Below are 24,168 nucleotides of genomic sequence, written 5' to 3'. Positions count from 1 at the left end.
CAGCTACTCATTACTGAGTCCTTTTTTGGACATTGTATTCCTTTTTTCGGGGGGTTTGGGCTCTTTTGGAGCCAGGGTCTTAAACATTTGATCAGATGATGAGCAGCCTATTTCACTTTCATGCTTGTTTGCAATAAATCGCTTACTCTGAAGTTGTTTTTTTTTTGGTCTCACTCCCATTTCTTCTTTTTGCATTTTCAAGCTCCTTAAAGATCCAACAGTGCAAAACGTAAATTCTTGCAGTTTCTCGACGGGTCTTAACATTTTGATCAGGTGTGTATTAAAACGCATGCTGAAGTGTGAGGGCTGTGCTTACTCCTGTGAGATACTGTGTGTGCTGACTGCATGGTCACCATGAGAGCAATATACTACCTCTTGGATGCTATACTGCCAGCCCGCACTGTGTGTGAGTGGGCAGGGTGTTGGTCACAGTCACGAGATGGAGGTTTCTGTTTGGGTTTGGGTACTCTGTCTTCTTCTCACAACCCCAAAACATTCATGTCAAAATTGTGAACGTGAGTGTGAATGTTGGTTTGTCCATTTGTCCATTTATGATCGACCGTGACAAGCCATGTAGAAAATGGATGATGCCACACTGCCATCTCCTGGCTGTCATGAGAAAATGCGTCTTGAGTAATTACGTCTTCATTTTTGTCCTTTTGATACGTGTAAGCACGACTGACTAACAATAAATGTGTTTTATATGGTACATTGGAAATAGTTTGGACTGTATTGTATGTAGTAAAAGGCGTGAGAAGGGATTGGGCGGCACTTCAAAGCGACGTTTCTTTTTTGACCCTAAAAATAACTTCTCCTGCATTACGGTGTCGTAATCAGCTGTCTGTCATTTATCACCTCTCCTGTTCTGTGCAGCTTTTGTGGGTGCAAAAATGTGACCAAGCCAGTTTGGGCTTGTGTTGTCCCATCAGGGCCCTGTGCTTCCTGCACCTGCATACTTGGGAACAAACCACATGCCGCCCTGGCTGTTCCACCCACCTCAGGTAACGGGAAATACAAGTCCGACATGTTAACAGTTATTCATTCACTCAGCTGAGGGCACATCATTGGAACATTTGTGTTTGTTCTAATAATTATTAGCACGGGGCCAAATGGTTAGAACTGTGGTTAGCACATCTGCCTCAAAGTCTGGAGATCCGGGTTCAAATCTCCATTGGAACGTCTTAATATGGCGTGAGCACCCCCCCCCCCCTTCATGAAAAATCTTTGGAATATAGGTAAAATGCAACTAGAATGATGCATTTTTTTACTCACAACATTTCTACATTACAGCTGTTTTCATTTATGCATTTTTTTTTTTTAGCCCAAGTAGTTCAAATTTCCTCTTCAACTTACTGCTCGTAATTCTGACTTCTTTCTCAAAATATTATAACTTTTCCCCCCAACCAAATTTTCCAAAAATGCCAACTTTATTATTTGTTTTTTGTTTCTCATAATGTTACGACTTAAAAAAACAAACCTTTTCTTGAAGATTTCAACTTTATGCTACTAAAATTACACTTTTTATTCAAAATATTACAAATTCATTCTTTTTTTTCTCATTTGATTACAACTTTTCTCTTAATAGTTTGACTTTTTTCTTGTAAAATCACAGTTGTATTTTTCATTTATGCTGGGGGTTTTTTCCAACTTGTTCAAATTTCCTCTCCAAAATTTCTGCTCGTAATTATGACTTTATTTTTCCCCCAGCCTAATTTGCTAAAAATTCCAACTTTATTCTTTGTTGTTTTTTTAAATCTCTCATTTCTCTATTTCTAAAGACACTCATGAAATGCATAAACCCAACACTTGTGTTTTTGCTCCCATCTTTCAGTAGCTGAACTCAAAAGATTGAAAACTTATAAACCTACGTACACTAAAGGCTTATCTGTCTCAAATATTGTCCACAAATTTTTCTAAATCTGTGCTAGTGAGCACTTCTCCTTTGCCGAGATAATCCATCCACCTCACAGGTGTGGCGTATCAAGATGCTGATGAGGCTGTCCACAATAAAAGGCCAATCTGAAATGCACAGTTTTACCAAATCCCTCCTGTGTCCAAGAACTTATGGCCTGATTATTGTAAACAAGGAAACACTAAAAATTCAGTTTGTTACATAAACTTTTGGTGTAGTAATAATAATAATAACGGATTAGCTTTTATAGAACACTTTTCAAGGTACCCAAAGTGCTTCACCATTATTCATTCACTCCTCAGTCACACACTGGTGGTAATCTACATCTGTAGCCACAGCTGCCCTGGAGTAGTCTGACTGAAACGTGAAACATTCATACTGGCAGCACTGGAGGCAAGGTGGATGAAATGTCTCGCACAAATGAAGCTCTAAACATGCAACAAACACCATTATATATAACCAAGACACTGTGGAATCTGGCGCGTGCGAGCGGATTTGTTGTATCTTCAAAAGCTATGGAGCTAGATGCAGAAGAACACCGCCATTACGGAAAATTCCACTTTTGTGAATAACTACTGAACTAATATTGATATCATTATGAATCCATTGCTAATGGTATGTTTTCATGGTCAAGGAATCTAAATATGTAGATGAAATAAATATAGGGGTAATATTTATGCTGTAAATCACAATGGGGGGGAACTATGGCGCTCGGCGGAGGTCTGTACAAGAATACAAGCTGTTGTGCTGTGGAGAGGACATCCTGGGAAATAGAAGATCTGTCTGTCCCAAAATGGCTGTCATACCGACTAGCACGATTTATGGACACAAGTCAAGTAAGTTATTACATTTATTGTGTTTTAATAAGTACAAATTTTGTCTTACTCAAGAATTTGAGGAGGGGAGGGGATGGAGCATAGTTTTGTTTTTTTGTTTTTTTTTTTTCATGGGGCCCAGAATTCCTGGTGGCCCCCTGGCTACAAATGCTGCAAAATGCATGTGTATGCAACCAGGAAGAAAAAACTTTCATAATTTGAAAAGTATGGCATGACATTTATAAAATGCCAAAACCAAGAAAAGTTTTTTTTTTGTCCAATGGCAATATAGCTGCTTTAAATTATTTAAAAATGTTTTATATAGAAAACTAAGTAATATTGTGACATTTAGCAATTATTTTTGGCAATTAAAAATGTTCAGCGTCTAAGGGAAGTGCTTTAAAAGTTATATTTACAAGATAAACAATACGGCGAGAGATGGGAGGGCGGAAGAGTGTGGGAGGCCGATGACGTCATGATAGATGGAGGTGGGAGGAGGCTCTTCCGTGTACGTCAGAAGGCGCCCAGGCTGCAGTTTCCTGCTTTTTAGCCGCTCTTCATCACCGTAGAGGCGGCCCGGGGATGTCTCAGCACCCGCTCTGAAGAAGAAAGGAGACAGAGAGCTCATTGCGACGCGCGCCGGTGTGTGGGTTTTTTCCTTCCTTTTTTTTTTATCATTTTGAATTTTATGGGGATTCGCCTGATCGGAAGTGGAGGATGAACAACCTCTCGACGCGGGTCAAGTCCAGACGGACTGAAGCCAGCCTCGGAGCTGAGAGGGAGCACTTTGACAAGCAGCAGGTAAGACAAAAAAAACGACTTGTCATTCATTTTATGGGCTGTATTGTTGTGCTTGTGTGTCTCATTGGCCCACAGTGACCTTCCAATTAACTAATCAATCAAAACGGAGGGCTCACGTGTGAGTCTGTTACTTATCAGTTACAATATTGGATGAAAATGACAAAACAGCATCGTGCCTATAGAATCATTTCAAGTCAAATAGGACATTTGGGAAGCACGCACGCACACACACACACTTATCATGATTCTGATCTTGTTGGTCCGGTTTGGCCAGCTCCCTTCCTCCTCCGCCTTCCTTCAGGACGTTTGTCTCCGAAATAAGACGTGGTACCGCCAGCCAGCATGTGCGGAATGACTTCTTTTTACCTGACATTGTACTGCTCGTCAGTGAACAGGGTTACACACAATATAAGTAAAACAATGCAACAAAGGACATTTTTTTGCGACTAATGCATTCACTTAGCATGAAAGGGTTCAGGCACATGCCTGTGGAGGTGTGCTGATCCTCATTAGGGTGTTTGGGCCTTGGTGGAGGTTTCTGTGTCACCACACACACACACACACACACACACCGTCACACTCGTCTGACGTAGAAACCTGAGATCCAAGATAGTTGAGTAAGCTGTGAAAAGTCTTTCCTCCACTTTTGGCGGACTGCCACAGTAGTAACGGTAAACATTTCGTTAAAGATACCCTATTATACACAAGTGACTTTGTCATGATCATCTATGTGTCCCTAGGGCCCGTTTTTGAGCATCTCGCCTGCTTTTGACATCTTTTCATAATGTCCTTCCTCATTGACCTGTCCCCCCCCAAAAAAACAACAAAAACCTAGGCTTCGCTACACATCTTAAAACAAAGCCTGGCATTGTTACGACTGTCCGTCAATACAGCTCCCACGTTCGTAGCTGCTGTAAGTTTGATCATTTTGTTCAGCAAATGGGCTAACCTAGCATGATGTAGTTGTTAGAATGTGAGTGTAGTGTTAACACTCGGGGTGTCACCAGACCCCCAACTTGCAAGACAAGAGGATGCACAAGATTGCGTCCAAGAGAACGAGACGAGATTTTAACATTTAATTTTAAGGAAAGTACAATGAAAAAATATGATTGGACAAACAAACTTTTTTTTTTAAAATTCAACTGTGTCACAAAACAATGCAGGTGCGTTTTGAAATGTTTATTGTCCCACAAATTGATGGAAAACTAAATTATTGTCAACATTTTTTTTTTTAGACCAAATAAACCAAATAATAATAATATATCACAATAATGTGATATTTCTTTTTAATATGCTCTCGTTCATGCTGTGAAGTTGTGGAATTGGCGTGTAACATTCGGCAAGTCGTACTGTCTGTCAAACGTTTGCAGCTTTTCTTGAAATGCTGGCTTTTCAACTCTATTCAAGAGCAGCACTTCTTTTCAGATGACTTTCTGGAAACTGGATCGAGTGGCTGTTTAAGGTGGGCAAGTAAGTTTTATGTTGCAACCACTTTGGAATAAATGTGGCATACCGGCTCGTTCGTTTTGATGGGCTCCACTTGCTCATTATTACTATTCCCACGCGGGGGCTGTGGCATTTGGCTATGCGAGTATCTTTTTCCTTAACTTCTAGTATGTTCCTCACGAAGCTCCAGTCTTTTGCTGTGTATATGCTAGTGGCTCCGCCTCCCCCACAGAGACAAAGCCACTGTATGACTGACAAGAGGTCTCACTCTGTTGGCCGTTGTTCGATGAAGCGTATAGGTGCTGAAGCGTGTCCTCTTCCTGTCTGCTTGGAGGCGAGAAATACAGACACGCATGCAAGCAGCAATGTGTGGAGGCCGGCAAAATTAACCAGTTCATTTTCTTTTATTGTGTGATGAATTCATTTATTATTGCGAGATCTCGTGACACCTAGTTAGCACTGTAGCTCACATAGCTAGGGTTGCTAATGTTTGTCCTGCATGTGAATAGCTCCCAGTCTAGTTTGACTGTGCATCTTGCCCAATGTCATCAGGGATAAGGCACGTGCGCGCACTTAACGTGAACACCCAACACGGTGAAGCGCAGGAACCTTTTGTATTAACATATTGTTTAAATGTGGTCATCTTATTGCCTGTTTTCAGTGAAAATAAACTTTTGTAAGCGCATGTTTTGGAAATATCATGAGCACTGACAAACAAAACAAACACATCACTGCTCTCCTTTTGCAATGAACGGGAGAAGAGCAAAAGCATTAGGAGTGTAATATTCTCTCACCACACTCTCACTCAGGCGCTCTGTTTATTCACGACCATCCCGCCGCAACCTTCACCCTCCCCCACCCGCCTCACGGGTGCTCACTCGGGCAACAAGAAGAGCGAGGGAAAGCAAACACCGCACCTACACACACACACGGAGGACGCTGTGCGTATGTGAGATGTTTCACCTTGACTTGAGCGTAGTTCAGCCATCTTTCCAGCATGGATCAGCTACTTGATCACATGACAACATGCTGGTTGCTTCCTCCGACACACAGTACATGACAACCTGCACTTAACCACCACCTTTTATACAAAACAATCTCCTCGCTTCATGTAAAAGTGCTTGTGGTACACCCTACTTTGGTGTGTCTGTAGCTTTAATGCTAATGAACTGTCTCCAGCAGAGTAAGCGCTACTGTGTATTTCGGCCACTTTTTGTAGACTGTGACTCTGCACTTGTCCAGCATAATAGATGCCATATGTCACAGCAATGTAACATTAAAGAGTGGGACAGGAGCAACACTAGGATAGCTATGTGAGCTACAGCGCTAACATTACACTCACATTTTAACAGCAGCATCATGCTAGGTTAGCATATTCACCGAAGGAAAACAAGATGATCAAACTTACAGCTCCCGTGTCTGTAGCTGACTGGCAGATAGTTGGCACGGGTGTATTTTAAGATATGTAGCAAAGCCTGATTTTCTTTTTTTCTTCTTCTTTTTTTTTGGACAAATCGTGGCGTATACAGGTGCTCATCTCGCTTGGGTTGGGTCCTGTCCATCAGGAAGTAGTTGTTTTTTTTTTTTTTTTGTTGATGATGTCATGAAAAGCCGCAACTTCAAAAGCGAGTGTTTGAGCGCCTTTTCTCTCCACATAAGCGAGGGGGATGATTGATTTTTATCACATTTGGCGCTCATAAACAGCCTTGATTGATACACATTACTTGAACTCAATCATTACGTGTTGGTGTGTGCACGTACTTAACAGCCAAAACAATCATGGTGGACCTCAGGGCTGACCCTGACGTCGCCCACTAGTGGTCTGGCATGTACATTGCAGTGTTTTGACTGTGTCATTGTTTTTGTCATCTATAAGTGAAACTTGCATAATTATCATGTGAAGCGCAGCTAATATGTGCGAGTTAAGGTCAGAGCTGTTTGTGATGTTTTCGGCCAGATCCCCTGCTGTTTGTGTTTATTTAAGCGGATAACGAGTCGCGCAGAGTGCTACAAGCGTCATCGCAGCAGTTTTGTCCAATGAGAATGTTAATAAGCGCTCTGATGACTGGATCTAAACAGCCTCACGGTTGGTTCCCACATGCCTCTAAAGAGCACAGGGGTGGACGCAGGAGGAGGGCATAAAGTAGCACAGACAAGTGAATGAATGGTAACAATAATGCGAGCTGGCAGCCCACCTTATGGCAAATGGGTGGCGAGGGGGATTAGCTCAGGCGTTCCCTCCTTCTCACTTGTAGTGGACCGGTTATCACCTTTTTAAAATCCATGTAATGGAAAATGTAGTAAGGGTTCCCTGTTATGCATATGTGACTTATTAGCGATGTTGTTAATGGAGCCTGTTAATGAACACCAATAGTAAAAATATGTCTCGGTTTACGTACACTGTCTTGGTTATCGAACGGCCACACAGCGCGCCTAACATACTAATCCACACGTTGGTGACTCTTACCCCTTTTCCACTATGCTTGGTTCGGAGGTTTTTTGGAGCTGGTTCTCAGAGCTTTGCCATTCTATTGTCATGGTTCAAATAATCGATTCTTAGATGCATTGCGATGCGGACATTGACGATTATTGCTCGATTCATAAATGTCAATAATCGCTGCTGACGGAACCCAAAAAAAAAACAGAGCCAAAAGACAGAAAGCGAAAGTGCCGCCCAGACAGTTGATGGTGGTAAGTGTCATGGGCGCCACACACGGGGAGGCGACCAACAACTGCGATTGGCGAAAAGTCATCGCCAACGTGTGGCAAACGCTGCACACGGGTGCTGACGAGCGGCTGTGGCCAGCGACACTGGTGAGTGACGCGTTCACATCCAGAGCAAATTGTGCGAGTCTCCTACAGTTTTGATTGGCTGTCAGATGTGGAGGGGATTTAGGGGTGTCAAAGTAGTTCAGTGGAGGAAGAGCGGCCGGTGTTGGTGAAGTACTCTTGCTAGTACCGAATCTTGCTAGAATTGAAGATAAACTTCCATAAATGTCCGTTTAAATGAATGTAAACTTACTAATAAGGTGGGCGGGGTTACCTAAAAAAAAAAACTCCACAAATTACCTCCATCTTTATTACTTGGCATTGCAAACCAACAATGGAAAACTCCGAAAACATGGACACCAGTGGAAACCTGCTGTCTCTTGTCCATTTGGGTATAAGAAAAAGTGCCGAACCCAGCCAATACTTGGAATGCACCAGAGGCAAGATGGATGCTGCGGGTTTTGTTCACTCAACAAATAAATAAATAACAAAGTTAAGAAATGAAAAAAGGTCCACAGACATCAAAGGAAACACCTAAGCAGGAGTGGCAGTGGTTGGAGGAGAGTAATGCCTTATTTGGAGGAGCTTGACAGAGTGTTGGGCCACACCGGCGTGTCAGCTTGCTGGTGTGTTTAATAAACTCCACCGAAACCCTGGCTGGAGGCCATCACAAAAGATTTGTATGTTTGGATTAAAAAATGTTCGACGCTTGAAATGCCCTGTTATATCCTGATCGGAGGCGTAACCCCTGTGACGTAATGACACGGCTCCCCAGGACAACGGAAAATGAAACTGGCGTCGAGTCCGTTCGCAGGCAACACGGTTCCACCCAAGCCTCGAACTTAATCCAGCACCAACGCCAAAGTTGGCTACAGTGGAAAAGGGCTATCTGCGAAGAATGCGTAGTTATTCTTCTAGAGTTGGGACACAATAGACAGATTCCGACCAGGGAATCTGGGGGGGGGGGACATTACATTTAAGGAGGACACAGGAGGCTGAGAAATCAAGTCAACCAAGTTTATTAATGAATAAACTAAAAAAAAAAAAAAAAAAAAAAAAGACCCCAAAATCCCTCCCATTCCCAAAGAAAAGGTCCTGATTCGCCTGCCCAAACAAATAAAGGGCGGGGCCAATCAGCTGCTCCCTGCGCAAAATAAAGAATAAACAAAAGGATGAAGCACAAAAAAAGGCCATCCCATACACCCCCACCCAAAGACACTGAATAGGGAACCATCCATCTATCGCTACTCAGGGCACTATTTCACTTGCGATGGTGTACAAGTGCGCATTTCTTCACCTTTCCCCTCCCGTTTTCCCAAATAGGTCACCGTGGCTTCATTTGTTCATAGAACGCAAACAGAACGATGCACAACTCTGTATCCGTCTCCTTCCTTCTGCCTAATAAGCAACGTGTGCTGTTTGCTGATGAGGAAATCAGGCGCACCGAGTATTTGAGTGTTGGACGAATCTCTGCTTTTTAAAAAATGATTATTAAATATGTCTGCAAGTAAAAGTTGCAAGCGCCAGAACTTTGATAAAGAGGATGAGAAACGAATGATGACAAAGTTCAAGTGAGCAGATACGCAGCTCGAGGGACGGACTGGAATGAAACGTGTCCACATGGCTCTTCCGTCCCTCCACTCATCACCATGTGGTGTTCAGTAAAGGTAGAAGTGATGATAAATGTTAATTGATCTATTTCGTTTGTCATTTATATGTATTTTGCTGTGTTTTCTGACTGTATAGCTGCAATTATTCTCTAACGTGTTTTGTGTTGATATTTTTGGGTGTCTGGAACGGGTTAATTGGATTGACGTTGTTTCATATGGGAAAGATTGATTCGGTTTTTGTGCATTTTGCTTTTTGTCTGACCTTCTTGTATGGGATTAACGACAAAAACCGAGATTCCACTGTCTGTACAGTATATGGAACGTAGTCTTTCTTTTATCAGCCTTTGTGGACTTTTCAACAGAATGCTGTGGGAGCCAGGTCGCCATGGCAACAACAGAGGGGCTCTTCGCCTTCTTACAAGCCTTCACAATGCTCAAAGTAGTCACTAGTTATAATAAAAATAGAACGTACAAAGCCATTTCTACTAGACTTCCAGCGCTCTGTGTAGATGGTCTTCTTCTAATAGTACTACTACAAGTACTACTACTACTACTACCGCCACATTACTACTACTTCCCCCACGGCCTCGCTGCTCAAGCGTCCATCTGTCAAGGTCTCTGAGCCAGCCTCTGTGTGCCAGAGTCACCGCCCCACCTTCCCCCTCTGCATGCCACCCAGCATTCATCTTCTGTGCGCTGGCTGCTTTCCTCCCGCAAAAACCAACAAGCCCCTCATTGTCACCCCGGCATCCACGCTGCCACTGCCGCTCCACACTCGCCCTGTGCAAACGGAAGCGAGCGGAAGCTCAACTTGCGTCACCAGGAAGTTTACACTCACTTAGCTGCTTCAGAAGACCCTCTTTGTGCTTTGTTTTGCTAATAAATAGCCACGAACTAACTTTTTTTGGGGGGGGGGGGGGACACACTCCCATAGAGCAGGGGCTCTCAACTGGTCTCACCCAGAGACCCACATCTTCCCTTGGCCATTAAGCGGTGACCCACTTTTACAGAGGTAAAAGCAGGAGAATTTTTTTTTTTTAATGTAAAAATGACCTTCAAAACATGTTTTTAAAGAAAAATACAATTGCAAATGCAAAATGTATTTCAGAGCACAATATTAGAAATGTATACTTTTATTTAATAGTTAATATTTGTGTATATAGCAAGGAAGAAGATGTAAATCAAAAATATATTCAAAATATTTGGATTTGAAAATAAAAAAATATACTTCAGAAAATGAAAAAATGACATAAAAAATATTTAATGTAATTTTCTAATGCACATTAATTAGATTAAAATATTTTATATCAATTTCTAATGCATATTAACTCATTCAATCCCAGCCATTTTCAAAAGACAACCTGTTACAACCAGTAGCGGCCATTTTAGACGATTTTGACCTTAGATCTTCCAAGGCACACAGATTGTGTTCTATGGCTATATAAACATGGAACCTACCAAAAGAAACATTAGACTCCTGTGTTTCATCAGAAAAAAAAAGTTTGTTTCTACCTTTTCCCGTTCTTTAGTAATCAGCAGTAGAACATAGGTACGTTTCAGGAAAATATCAGTTCCTGACTAAAAAAGGGAGAAAAACAGAAAAACATTTCAAGCATAACTTTCACACAATTTTTTTGCTTTTGTGATATCTAAACAACTACACCACAACATAAACAACTCAAAAGGGGAGTTGTTTTACATCCAAATAACAATTTATTTACAAATATAGCAGCATGAATTATTTACACTTTTCACATTTGTAACTAAACTGTGTGTGTGTGTGTGTGTGTGTGTGTGTGTGCATGCGTTAAAATTTCCCTGCAGTGCTTAACCTTCTGCACGCTACACTCCCACGTTCTTCCATTTCCTCCTTGCTGTCGTGTGTTTCTTCCATTCAAATCCACATGCCGAGCTCTTATCAAATGCACTTCTCCCACCTTGTGGCCGTTTTTATGGCTTAAAACTGCTCTGAAAGTGACATCCATTAGTGTGCAGTTGCATCATCACCTCTTTTTGCCTCTCGCGCAAAACCCTGTAAAAGATGTATAATTGTGTCTTTGAGATCGGGCGTTCGGGATTAGAAATACATCCTTGGTATTGATAGTTACATTGAAATATTTCATGTAATTTCCCAATGCATATTAATTGCATTAAAATATTATAAAATAAATTTAAACATAATAAAATAAATTATAATAAAATATAAATACATTAAATATTAAAAAAATTTAATATAGAAATATTTGAATATTTTTTTTTTATTTTCTGATAGTTTGAAGTAGTTTTTTTATTATTATTTTGAAATTCAAACATTTTGAAAATATATTTTTGACTTGTCCGCGTCCCACCCCGAACGGGGCTGCGACCCACTTTTGGGTCCCGACCCACCAGCTGAAAAACACTGCCACAGGGGATGTCAAAGTTCCCACGAGATCTCATCCAACCCCTGATTGATGACTTAATTGATTAAGAGGTATTACAGTTACCCCCCAAAGCTGTGTATACACTGTATATTTTACACAGTAACTACAGTGTGGAATCATTTGGGCAAAAACAGATAGTCGGAGATTAAAGTCACGTGCGGATTAATGCCTCTGCTGGATGAGTGCCTTGCATAACACTCGGCTGGTTTTACACACGCACACACACACACACACACACACACAACTCAAAGCTAATGTGCAGGCAAAAAATAGAAATGATTGCAACGAACATGTTACCTCTGCTTTGGCAGTTGTTGCCTGTGTTATGATTGTTTTTCTGACAAAAACACCACACCCCATTGGTCTGATGGACTTGAAATTTCTCATAAAACTCAACAAGCCCAACAAAACACCCAGCGTAACTTTAGGATGTTCCGCCAAATCGCCACAAATGATTCTTTTGTTGCTTTGAAGGTACATATAGAGAATGAATATATGCCCAGCGGGATACGTTGTAGTTGCATCCCTTGTCCCCGTCTACAGACACTTCCGTGATGTAGCAAGTCAAACGTTACCAGCTGATCTCATGTTTCTTCCTTCCTGTTGTCCTTTCATTGTTGACTCTTGTCTTACCTGCTGGACCGGTTGATGAGGAACCCAACATCTAGTCTCTCGGCCTCATTATCTGCACAATGCTTGATGATATCTTATCATGTGGGATCAGCAGACCTGTTTGACTGAAGATGTACAAGGCGTATCATGCAAATGACTCAGGAGATGCCTTCAGTATAGACTGCAAAAAGACACTGTGAATGTCCTCGCATGAGGTGCTCAGGCAGTGCTGTTTGTCTTTGTATTTTATAGTTAATACAGAGTAGTCATGCATAAATCCTATACAGTCCTCCCTCGCAATATCGTGATTCGATTATCGCTACATTGCTATATCGCGGTTTTTCATAAATTATTTAATTAATAAATGGTAGCTGTTTTGTGGTAGACTATGGTTTATTATTGGTCAAAACATATTGAAATACAAGTGATATGTAGTATTCTGGTCACTAGGCGGCAGTAATGAGACATTACCTTACATTACATTACCTTAACACTGCACAAAGTCAAGAAGACGTGGCATGTCTCACATGATAAAGAGTGGAAAAAAGTTCTTCTCCCATCCCGTGTGCAAGTGGTGCGTTTTTGTCTTAAGTTTCGACTAAATCAAGGTTAAATGGTTAGCTTGTTAACTCACTAGCTTGCTAGCTAGGGGCCGTCTCGAGTCCCTGCAGCACAAGAGTTGCACAATGTGCTGTAAACAATGAATAATAGGAGTGTAAAGGTGACTATAGGCGCATTATTTCATGTCTACAGGGCTCTAATGTTAAAACGCGTATTTAGAAAGTTAGAAACAGATTTTGTGTGCTCTAACTACGGAAATATTCCATTTATTAACATAGAATTCTGTATTGCTGAAATTAATTTATTGCAGTTGGGTCTGAAACCAACTAATCACTATAAATGAGGGACGACTGCATAATAGTGTTGGGTTCATTCTTTCACTTATTTGTGATCTTGTTTCCCCCTTTTCAGCTGAGCAGCATCAGCAAAGCCATCAACTCTACTGAGACGCCTGTGAAGGAGAAACATGCACGACGTATCCTTGAACAAAAGACAAGACACACCTGCTCAAATTTGAACAATGCGATCTTGTCCGATCTTGACACCTGAATTTCGATATCTGCTGATACTGATAGAATTCCGATACCAGAGCTCTGTTTGCTTTCCTTTACAAGCCTGCCAAAAGAATATCAGCAAATTTAGCTTGAATAATATCAGTTGAACATCTTCACACATGCACACACAAGTGTCCAGCCTGATGCGTTCACGGCTTCACAGCCGGTCGGAAAACACAGGACTCGTTCTGAGCTACGTTCACTGATATGTTTTTAGCTGCGTTTGCTGATATTTTTCTCACTCCGTTTGTTGAACTTTATTCTCATTCTTAGCAATAACGATGACAACGAGCAACAAGCTTCAGAAATCTTTGCTGATTTACGCTATTATCTGAACCCGATACTAGATCGGATCGGCCCCATCTCTAGTCAGACAGTGAATCATCCCTCCTAAGATGTAAGAGAAAAGGAAATAGATGAGTAAATCTTGGACTGGAGTGAAACAATTTGTACGTTAGGACAGTTGTAGTCCGTGTTGCTCCAATTCTATAAGTGGCAGTCATGCACATTTCAAAGTCACTGACAACTTCTAAACGCTTAAGACAATTCCATCAGTTCCCTGCTTCACTTTTTTTGTGATCTCTTTCTGTGTTGGCGTGAGTGTCCTTATCTGCGCCGTCAGGTATCATCCTGGGCACTCACAGGGAGAAGGGGGCCTTCACCTTCTGGTCCTACGCGCTGGGGTTCCCCCTGGCCAGCAGCTCCATCCTCAGCTGGAAGTTCTGCCACGTGCTGCACAAAGTCCTGCGGGACGGACACCGCAATGTGAGGCCTTCATTGCTGTACTCACTCAATACTGGCTTACCAGAAACTCGTTGTTTGAATTGTCTTGTTGTTTTAAAGTGTTTTTTTTGTTGTTTCATATTTTATTCTAAATATTTTATGAAGTTTCTGTTTTGTTTTGTTTTTTTACTTACAGAAGATGTATTTGTTACTTTAAAGGTTAAATAATAACTGTGTATTTGGGTTCCTTCACAGGTGTTACAAGACTGCATGAGGCATTACAGCTCTATTGTGGAACTTGGCCAGCTTTGGGTAAGCCTGTTCTTATTGGAGATTCATAACATTTCACTTGAAAGTCAGTGGTTTTATTTGTTTTTATTTTATAACAAATTAACAATAACCTTTTTTTGTAAGTTTAAATATATTGCACCGTAATAATTTTTTTTTTTTTTGGTCCCCCCAACCCATATTTCAGGGGATAAAAGTAAATATGCTAAGAAGTTACATATACTGTATATTTAAAGCAAAAACGCCTTCATGTTGGCTGTAAATAAGCGAGTTAGTAGCAATATTTCTTGTTACATTATGCTTGTATCTCCTTTTTTTTTTTTTTTTTTTTTTGCTTTACTATTTTTAGTACGACAGAGTGGCCACATGGGGGGAGGAATCTGAGATTTCAAGAATAAAGTTGTAATATTACTAGAATGAAGTTATAAATTTAGGAGGAATAAAGTTGTAAATTTATGGGAATAAAAGTTGTACATTTCAGAGAAAAAAAGTCGTAATATTACCTTTGCCCAAGGCCTCAAGTTCACATAAGTCCCCCCTTTTCATAGGTGTCTCAGGCAACGCCTGTTATGACGGGGTATCAAAATAATCTGAGATTTTAGGAATAAAGTCGTTAATTTGCAATAACAGTTGTAAATTTAGGGGAAAAAAAACTTGGAAATATTCAGAGAATAAAGTCGTAAATTTATGAGAAGAAACTGGTGACTTTGTTACAAGCATTGCCTGAGACAGCTATGAAAACGGGGTGCTGAGGTGACCTTTCGACTTGGGCATGTGGAGGGGGCAGTGTAAGGAAGGCGGAAGTGAGAAGGGCTAGCCATGCTAATCTGTTTGTGCCCAACTGCTCTGTTTTGCTGTCGCGTAATAAATAAAAGCTTGCCTGAAGCAAGAGCAAAGTTTCCTTCCTTCCTGAAGAGCTATGCTCTATTTTTCCTCTGACACTTATGACACGTAATATTACCACTTTATTCTCATAAATTTACGACATTATTCTCGTAAATGTATGACTTTTTTTCTCGTAAATTTCTGACCTTATTCTCCTAAATTTACGACTTTATTCTCAAAAATTTTTTACATGTGGCCCTAATACTTCGTCGTATTTTAGAATGTGCCACAGACTGATATAAAATTTTTTTAAAAAGCCAACAAAAAACACAGAAATGACCCCAGAGCTACACTTTGGACACCCCTGCTGTATTTAATTGTATTTTGCTATTTGTTTTTCCAGGGCAACCTCCATGACAGATATGGCCAGCTGGTGGCGATCTATTCTAAGCTGCTCTGTACCAAAATGCAGTTTCATGCCAAGGTGAGAGTGGCCTCGGTCACATGACGCGTTGGCATGTTCGACCTGAATTTTAAAGCCATCAACTCGTGTTTTGCACAGCATTCTGACATCCCCGCCAACTTGGAGGCCACCGACGAGGTGCTGGAGCGCACGGCGGGAACGGACATCAACAACGTGTGAGTTGAGGAACAGCAGTTCAGTAATTGGGATGCTTTTGCCACCAAGTTGAGTGTGCTCTTCACGACATGCTATCAAATTGACTCCCACAGGTTCCAGCTGACTGTGGAGGTGTTTGATTACATGGACGTCGAGTTGAAGCTGGCTGAGACAGGTAAAAAAAAAAAAAGACACTCTTGCGAAGACGGGGAAACTCGAGCTGCAGCTTCATAGCGACAGTCTGACATTACCCATTCATGAACCCAACTCAAAGAAAGTATTCATGTGCTATCATGTTCTTTTTTTTTTTGCCACATTTGATTAGGAAGGGAAGTTCCAACGTGCAGCGTAGTTTTTGCCCTTAATAAGCTGAATCTGCTGAGGAAATGCCTGCAATTAGAGGACATTAGTTGGATTTCCTCCAGTTGAGTTGTAGTGGAAGACGCCCAGCAAAAGTTTTTCATGGGAATTAATTGCTGGGTTTTACGTGACGTCACATCCGGGGCAAACAAGCGTATTTGTAGCTAGAAGTCATGTAAAATCAAAGTAGAAATGCCGCATACATGCGGAGTTCTCGCACCTGGAAACAGTTCAGATGTGTACAGTGGTGTGAAAAAGTGTTTGCCCCCTTCCTGAGTTCTTTTTTTTTTTTTTTTGCATGTTTGTCTTAAATGTTTCAGATCATCAAACTAATTAAATATTAGTCAATGATAACACAAGTGAACACAAATGCAGTTTTTAAATGAAACTTTTTATTATTAAGGGAGAAAAAAATAGAAAGCCACATGGCCCTGTGTGGAAAAAGTAATTGCCCCCTAAACCTAATAACTGGGTGGGCCACCCTTAGCAGCAACAACTGCAATCAAGTGTTTGCCATAACATGCAATGAGTCTCTTACAGCGCTGGGGAGGAATTTTGCAGAATTGTTGTCATTCAGCCACATTGGAGGCTTTTCCAACATGAAGCGCCTTTTAAGGTCATGCCACAGCATCTCAATACGATTCAGGTCAGGACCTTTACTACGCCACTCCAAAGTCTTCAGGTGGACTTGCTGGTGTGTTTTAGATCATTGTCCTGCTGCAGAACCCAAGTTGAGGTCACGAATAGATGGCCGGACATTCTCCTTCAGGACTTTTTGGTAGACAGGAAAATTCATTTATCACAGCAAGTCTTCCAGGTCCTGAAGCAGCAAAACAGCCCCAGACCATCACACTACCACCACCATAAAGTATTTCACTGTTGGTATGACAATCTTTTTCTGAAATGTGGTGTTACTTTTACGCCAGATGAAATGGGACACACACATTCCAAAGATTTAACTTTCGTTCTCATCAGACCATAGCGTGTTTTCCCAAAGATCTTCGGGATCATCAAGATGTTTTTGGCAAAATTGAGACGAGCCTTAATGTTCTTTTTGTTCAGCAGTGGTTTTGGTCTTGGAACTCTGCCATGCAGGCCGTTTTTGCCCAGTGTCTTTCTTATGGTGGAGTCATGAACACTGACCTTAACTGAGGCAAGTGAAGCCTGCAGTTCTTTGGATGTTGTTGTGGGGTCTTTTGTGACCTCTTGGATGAGTCGTCGCTGCGCTCTTGGGGTCATTTTGGTTGGTCGGCCACTCCTGGGAAGGTTCATCACAGTTCCATGTCTTCGCCATTTGTGGATAATGGCTCTCACTGTGGTTCGCTGGAGTCCCAAAGCTTTAAAAATGGCTTTATAACTTATTCCAGACTGATACAATATTTAAAAAATTTTGATGATCTGAAACATTTCAGTGTGATAAACGTGCAAAGGGAAAAGTCTGCAACACGTATTGCAATTTTTGAAGCGATCGCATTGTTGACACATACCTCACCTCACTGTCCCTGCCGCCCCACCATGACTTAAAGGCAGACAGCTGAGGTGTCCCTGGCCCCTCTCCACCCTGGTTCTCCTGAACTCCAGAGCAGAACAGTGCAGCGAAACGATGGACACATCCAAGAATGTATTATTGCAGACTGATTTGGTGCAAGAACGCAAACAGTCATGTTTAGAAGCATTATTTTTCATTATTCTTCACGCATCACGCCATGTACTGTACACTCGCATAATTGGAGCAAATCATTTCAACGACAAGCACTGTTATTCACTTTAATCTCCAGAACATTGCACACACATACTGAATGTGAATGTGGCTGTAGCTTACTGCTACAAATGGACAGCAATAGCCTTTGTGACTCATGAACGAACTTATTACACTGATTTTCAAGGTATTTCAAAGTGTGATTACTACACCCTGTATATTTGCATTCAGTGCTCTCAACATGCTCTGCGCTCTGTCCCCAGTGCTCCGACAGCTCAACTCGTCCATCGCCATATCCACGCTGACATCAGGCCAGTGTCGCCTGTCGCCTCTCATACAGGTCATCCAGGACTGCAGTCAACTCTACCACTTCATGGTCAAGCTGCTGTTCAAGCTGCACGCCTGTAAGAAAAACACAGATGGCTGACAAAACACACTTTAAATCATGACATTATTATTATTATTATTTATCCTGTACCAAGGAAATACTCAGGCTTATGAATTACCCTCAAGTTTTAAACTTTATTAACTTAAATGTGCATGAAGTGAGCATTAAAAAAAAAAAAAAAACAGTCATCACACCTCAAGATGAAATATTTGACTTGATCCACAGCGCTCATGATGGTAATTCAGCATATGCTTCATCATTGTTGACACATACACTTATCGCCCACCACATTAGGACTACTTTACATCAAATTTTGTGTGAATTACATTGTCAGAACTGAGGATTTGTCAGCATACATGTATGTCCAGGACATATACATACAGTTAAAAACAACAACAACAACAACAAAACAAAACAAGTACCATTTCTTGGATTTCAGGTCTCCCTGCTGACACTTTACAAGGACACCGGGATCGATTCCGGGACCAGTTCCAGAGGTACGCATACTGTAACTTAGCACGTCCTCAAGAGGGGGCTACAAGTGGTGTCAAGTGAACCCAGTGAACCCAGCTTGGCCCATTACACCACATCCATCACCCCTTTTTGAGTGTTTATATTCTCTCATTAACAAAAAAACTGTAGGCTGCAGGCCAGGTGTGTCCAAAGTGCAGCCCGGGTGCCATTTGGAGGGCGTGGCTGTCTTTTTACTGGCACACAGGCCATTCTAAAAATATAAGTTAACAAGAAAACTTAAAAAATCAGCAGTCATTTTACAAGAATAAAGTCAAAATATTAAGAGAAAAAGTTGTAATCTAATGGAAAAAAATGTAATATGAGGAAAAACAATGTAATTTTAGTAACATGAAATATTAAAGAAAAAAGACATTATTTTAAAGTAGTAATATTATGAGAAACAAGAGAACAAAGTTCTCATTATTAGGTTGCGGGAAAGAGATTAAAGTAGGGCTGTCAAATGATTCAAAATTTTAATCATCACAGTTTTTAAATGGAGTAATCATGATTAATCAGCATTTGCAATTATGTGTGAAATATGTCAATTTTTACTGTATTTTATGAACAGAAAGATGAATGACAGGACAGGATTGTATATATTTGTTTGTATTAAAGGGATAGTTGGTATTTTTTGACATGAAGTTGTATGACATCCCCATCAGCACCCACTTGGTCCCTTCAGCCCAGTTCTGGTTGGATTTCGGTGATGAGGAACTGCAGTAAAGAGTTTGGCTTCTCAAAGCAACATGCGTTCAAAAGAATAATGCATTTGCATCACAAAAACGCTTCCTCGAAAGACCTCACAAATGACTCTGCGTTACTTTTCCCTTTCGTTGTGTTGCCTGTTGTTGTGTACGTGATGAAGATTGCTGCGACGCTCGCATCTTCATCCACTGCGCAAGCGTCGCAGCCGTCTTGTTTACGTATGTGTTCCACTGTAGTAGTGACGTGATCATTTATAGGAGTACAGTTGTGCCTCGCTGCATCACAGTTCGAACATCGCCCTCTTGCTCTGTCGCAGTTTTTCATTAATGTATTAATTAATAAATGATTGCTATTTTGTGGTTGACTATGGCCTATTATGAGTAAAGAAAACATTGAAATATGTACAGTAGTATTTTGGTCACTTGGCATTTGTAATTTTACATTGATGAGACATTTGCTTAGATTACATTCCCTTAACACTGCATCGAGTCAGCCATGGCATGTCCGACATGATAGAGTGGAAAAGGTTCTCCTCCCATCCCGTTTGGAAGTGGTACGTTTTTGGCTTCTTACTTTGTCCTTCTTCCCCACTCTATTTGAAACTAGTTAAAATTGGAGGCTAACTAGTTAGCTCGCTAGCCTGCTATATACTATGAGTGGGAGCCATCTCTTATGTCCCTACAGTGATCCCGTAGCCTGCCCATGAGCAATGTGGTGTAAATAAAGTATAATAGGAGTGGAAACTATAGGGGTGTTATTTCATGTCTCGAGGGCTCTAATAATGGTAAAAACTATGTAGAATGTCATAAACAGGTTTTCTATGCTCTAACTATGAAAATATTTCAAGATTGAATTATACTTTGCGTAAATTCACTTATTGCGTTCGGGTCTGGAACCAATTAACTGCGATAAACGAGGGACGACCATACAGTAGGTCCCACCCAACGAAAAATAACAAGCATCGTAAAAGTTTTGACATTTAGGAAATAACAGCCTCTCACCAATTATCACCTGCTCCCAGTTAATGCCGCATCCTCTTTGAGCTTTAGGTAAATAAACAGCCCGGCTATGATTATGGTAATAGAAACTGAGGTCTTCTTTCATTCGTTCCACAGCTTGAAGACTTTCTTCAACAGAGCCAGAGAAATGTACTACTTCAAGAGGCTCATCCAGATTCCCAGACTACCTGACGTAAGTCGCTGTTGAGTCGCAACAACAGCTCACATGTTTCCGCAAATGTCTTACATCATCATCCGGTAACTGGCTTATTTTTGTCCCAATGAACTCATCCCTTCCTGTTTGTGTCCTCCTCAGTCACCTCCAAACTTCCTGCACGCCGCCTCGCTGGCCAAGCACGTGAAGCCCGTGGTGGTGATCGGGGACGAAGACGACGGGGACGATGACGAGGATGACGCTGAGCCGCTCATCGACATCAGCGACTCCAGCAGCTTGCAGACGCAGGCGACAACGCCGCAGCCAGACATATTCGATCAGGCGTTCGGGCCGCCCAACGGGGGCTTTGACGACAGGTATTGAAGGGTCGTCCTGTCTGCTGTTATTGATACATAATTGAAGAATGTTTGAAAGATTGAAATGAGATTCCACACATTGGTGACATCATTTGACTAAAAATGCATAGTTGTAGACCACTGTTCTATTTTTAGAATGCCAAGGGCCGATAAAAAAAGCACATTGGACACCCCAGTCCTAGATGTTGGTAGTTTGCTCAATGACTGAGCAAAGGACAAATGTTTTTGTTGCTGCGGTCCACCAGGGACCTCCAGATTGAGAGCCTGAAACGGGACTTGGAGCTGCTGAGAGCGGAGCTGGAGAGAGTGAAAGCAGAGGTAAGGAATAGTAACGATGACTAGGCGTTATCTGTGTGCACAGGAATCTGGGACACCTGTTAGGCGGGTGCAAATGCTCTTCCTCGTTTGTGGAATGTGGGGCAGCGATGAGTGCGTCCAACTCGTGTGTCATGCGTCCTCCTGCTGCATTACACATTACGTCCTCATTGTTTCAGTGTCAGAAAAAGTGCTCAAGATCACATTACATCATGCACTCACAACCTTGTTTGTCCTCCTCAAGGCCCAGCGCTACATCACGCAGCTCAAATCGCAGATTAACAGCCTGGAAGCGGAGCTAGAGGAGCAGCGGGCACAGAAGCAACGTGCGCTGGTGGAGAACGAGCAGCTTCGCATGGCGCTGGAGGCCGCGTGCCGCCGGAACGCGGAGCATGACAGCCTGCAGAGCACCTTCATAGAGGCAGAGCGTAAGAGACGCCTCCAGTCCACAAGCATACACCGGACGAATGATTAAAGAGCGGTCTCGTTCTCATGGTTTGTGTTTGTGTGCAGAACGAGCTCAGGCCACGGAGCAGCGCTACAATAAGCTGAAAGAGAAGCACACTGAGTTGGTGGCCAGCCATGCAGAACTGCTTCGCAAGGTAGACGCCACACTGATTAAAGTACACAGAAAGGACCAGGAACATAGCACGAAGTAAAATCACTACAGAACTGCCTTAGCACTTTCTGTACTTCTCATTTGAAGTTGTATTTACTAGGGATGCTCCATACTGATCATCCATGATTGAGCTTGTCCGATACCGATATGGATCACATGGATTAACTGTACATTTTTCAATTTATTTATGATGGGTGCTGTTGGCCAGGGCCGCCATTAAACAATTCCAAGGGCCCCTGGCCAATAGGTAATGTTCTTTAAACAACAATACACAAATAGTGTTTGGAGGGTGTTGAGGAAACTTGTCTTCTTGTAATAGAAGAAAGATGTCCGCCATTGTTGTGCTTTGTTTACCGTGTGCCCCCAGAGTGCAGACACGGTGAAGATGCTGTCGGCCACCCAGCAGACTCAGGAGGAAGTGGAGAGGACCAAGCAGCAGCTGTCCTTTGAGGTGGATCGGATCAGGCAGGAAGCTGACATGAAGGTTGGTGGTAGTTTTTCTTGTGGAATCGAAAAACCGCAAACGGTGGTGTGGGTACTTGATTGGAACTGTGGTGTTATAGCTAGAGGAACAGAAGTTTGAGATGGAGAAGCTGAGGAGAGAACTGGCAGAAAAGTTGGCAGAAATATCCCGCATCAACGCCTCTCTGCAGAGCAGCGAGCAGGTGAGAGTGTACCTGTGGTGTAAGCGCCTCATCATTGTGTGCTGTGTCAACCCTTCACACTCCTCCCCACCACCTTCTGTTGCAGAGTTCGGTGCAAATGAACAGCTCCATGACCGCTCTGCAGGCTGAGAAGGAGCGTTTGATGCGCTCGGTGAGCGAGAAGGAGGCGGAGCTTTCGTCCGTGCGCCAGAGTGCGCAGCTGCAGCAGTCTACAGTTCAGCAGGAGCGGGATAAGAACAGCAAGGAGCTCAGCGAGCTGCAGGCGAAACTCAAGGAGAAGGTCGGTCGCCACAGTGGATCTCACACTTCATGACTGCAGCAGGGGGAGCAGGCATACAGTAAATAGTATTGTACATCAAGACTTGTGTAAGCATCTTCATCCATCCATTTTCTATACCACTTCATCCTCATTAGGGTCGCGGGGGCATGCTGGAGCCTATCCCAGCTGACTTCGGGCGACAGGGGGGGTACACCCTGGACTGGTCGCCAGCCAATGGCAGGGCACATGTAGACAAACAACCATTCACACTCACATTCATACCTATAGACAATTTAGAGTCGCCAATTAACCTCACCCGCATGTTTTTGGAATGTGTGAGGAAGCCGGAGTACCTGGAGAAAACTCACACACGCACAGGGAGAACATGCAAACTCCACACAGAAATGTCCCAATCGATCCCAGGTCTTCCCGATCTCCAGGCTGTTCCTGTGTTGGCCAACATGCTAACCGCTAGACCACCGTGCGGCCCGTCTAAGCGTCGTCCTGCTGAAAATATTCTGTTTTTTTTTTTTTTTGTCCTGTCGAGCCATTGGCGCAAATAGTATTGTTGATCTAGGTGCCCCTTCTCCTGTTACATAGATTTTATTTGACTTTATTTGATGATTGATGTTTATTTGACGACAGAGGGGGAAGTGCAAGGACAAGTTGGGGGACAATACAGAGAGAGACAACAACAGCAACAATAACAAAGGCAGCAGCAATAACAAAACAACACAAACAAACGACAGGACTACATCAGCCAATGTCTATGACGGCCATAAAGTCCATAATAGAAATAACAAAATAATAAGATTGCTGATGAAAAATCTGGAGTGAATTGATTTGAGACAACGCCCTCTGCCCTCTGCTGGATTCATAGCTGCAACACTTCTACCATCAACCCTCTATCTATTTCATTTACCAGAAATAAAAAAACTGATTTACTTAAAATTGAAAGCAGAAAAAAAAATCTGTGACTACTGCCCTGCCAAAACGCGAATAGGTGGGGGTCAACAGAAGGTGATGACAGATTTTTTAAGTTTGGTGCTCATAAACAGGGTCTAGGGACACCTATTACTGTTAAAACAGCATTAAAAAGTCCCTTTTGGAAAACAGGGCACCTTTCGACATTGTGGCCAATGAGTTTTTCAACAGTAA

At 42.2% G+C, this 24,168-nt stretch overlaps 2 protein-coding genes across 2 annotated transcripts in view; both read left to right on the top strand.

Annotated features, from left to right (window-relative positions):
• kntc1 (kinetochore associated 1) overlaps nucleotides 1-1,035 on the top strand; it is a 45,305-nt gene extending 44,270 nt beyond the window's left edge. The window contains exon 61 of the mRNA XM_054774836.1: nucleotides 930-1,035. The gene's annotated coding sequence lies outside the window, so the exon portion shown is untranslated. The remainder of the gene's footprint in view (nucleotides 1-929) is intronic.
• A 2,215-nt stretch (nucleotides 1,036-3,250) lies between these two features.
• hip1rb (huntingtin interacting protein 1 related b) overlaps nucleotides 3,251-24,168 on the top strand; it is a 30,630-nt gene continuing 9,712 nt past the window's right edge. The window contains exons 1-17 of the mRNA XM_054772651.1: nucleotides 3,251-3,528; nucleotides 13,361-13,424; nucleotides 14,126-14,268; nucleotides 14,482-14,538; nucleotides 15,743-15,823; nucleotides 15,902-15,978; nucleotides 16,072-16,133; nucleotides 18,281-18,421; nucleotides 18,845-18,902; nucleotides 20,739-20,814; nucleotides 20,938-21,152; nucleotides 21,398-21,470; nucleotides 21,712-21,895; nucleotides 21,981-22,069; nucleotides 22,454-22,570; nucleotides 22,650-22,751; nucleotides 22,837-23,031. Of these exons, the coding sequence (XP_054628626.1) occupies nucleotides 3,445-3,528; nucleotides 13,361-13,424; nucleotides 14,126-14,268; nucleotides 14,482-14,538; nucleotides 15,743-15,823; nucleotides 15,902-15,978; nucleotides 16,072-16,133; nucleotides 18,281-18,421; nucleotides 18,845-18,902; nucleotides 20,739-20,814; nucleotides 20,938-21,152; nucleotides 21,398-21,470; nucleotides 21,712-21,895; nucleotides 21,981-22,069; nucleotides 22,454-22,570; nucleotides 22,650-22,751; nucleotides 22,837-23,031 (1,818 nt within the window). The 5' untranslated portion in view covers nucleotides 3,251-3,444. The remainder of the gene's footprint in view (nucleotides 3,529-13,360; nucleotides 13,425-14,125; nucleotides 14,269-14,481; nucleotides 14,539-15,742; nucleotides 15,824-15,901; nucleotides 15,979-16,071; nucleotides 16,134-18,280; nucleotides 18,422-18,844; nucleotides 18,903-20,738; nucleotides 20,815-20,937; nucleotides 21,153-21,397; nucleotides 21,471-21,711; nucleotides 21,896-21,980; nucleotides 22,070-22,453; nucleotides 22,571-22,649; nucleotides 22,752-22,836; nucleotides 23,032-24,168) is intronic.

The sequence above is a fragment of the Dunckerocampus dactyliophorus genome, chromosome 4 (genome assembly GCF_027744805.1).
Source record: "Dunckerocampus dactyliophorus isolate RoL2022-P2 chromosome 4, RoL_Ddac_1.1, whole genome shotgun sequence".
Classification (NCBI taxonomy): Eukaryota; Metazoa; Chordata; class Actinopteri; order Syngnathiformes; family Syngnathidae; genus Dunckerocampus; species Dunckerocampus dactyliophorus.
Note: the sequence above shows the minus strand (reverse complement) of the source record. Positions and strands in the feature narration are given on the sequence as shown.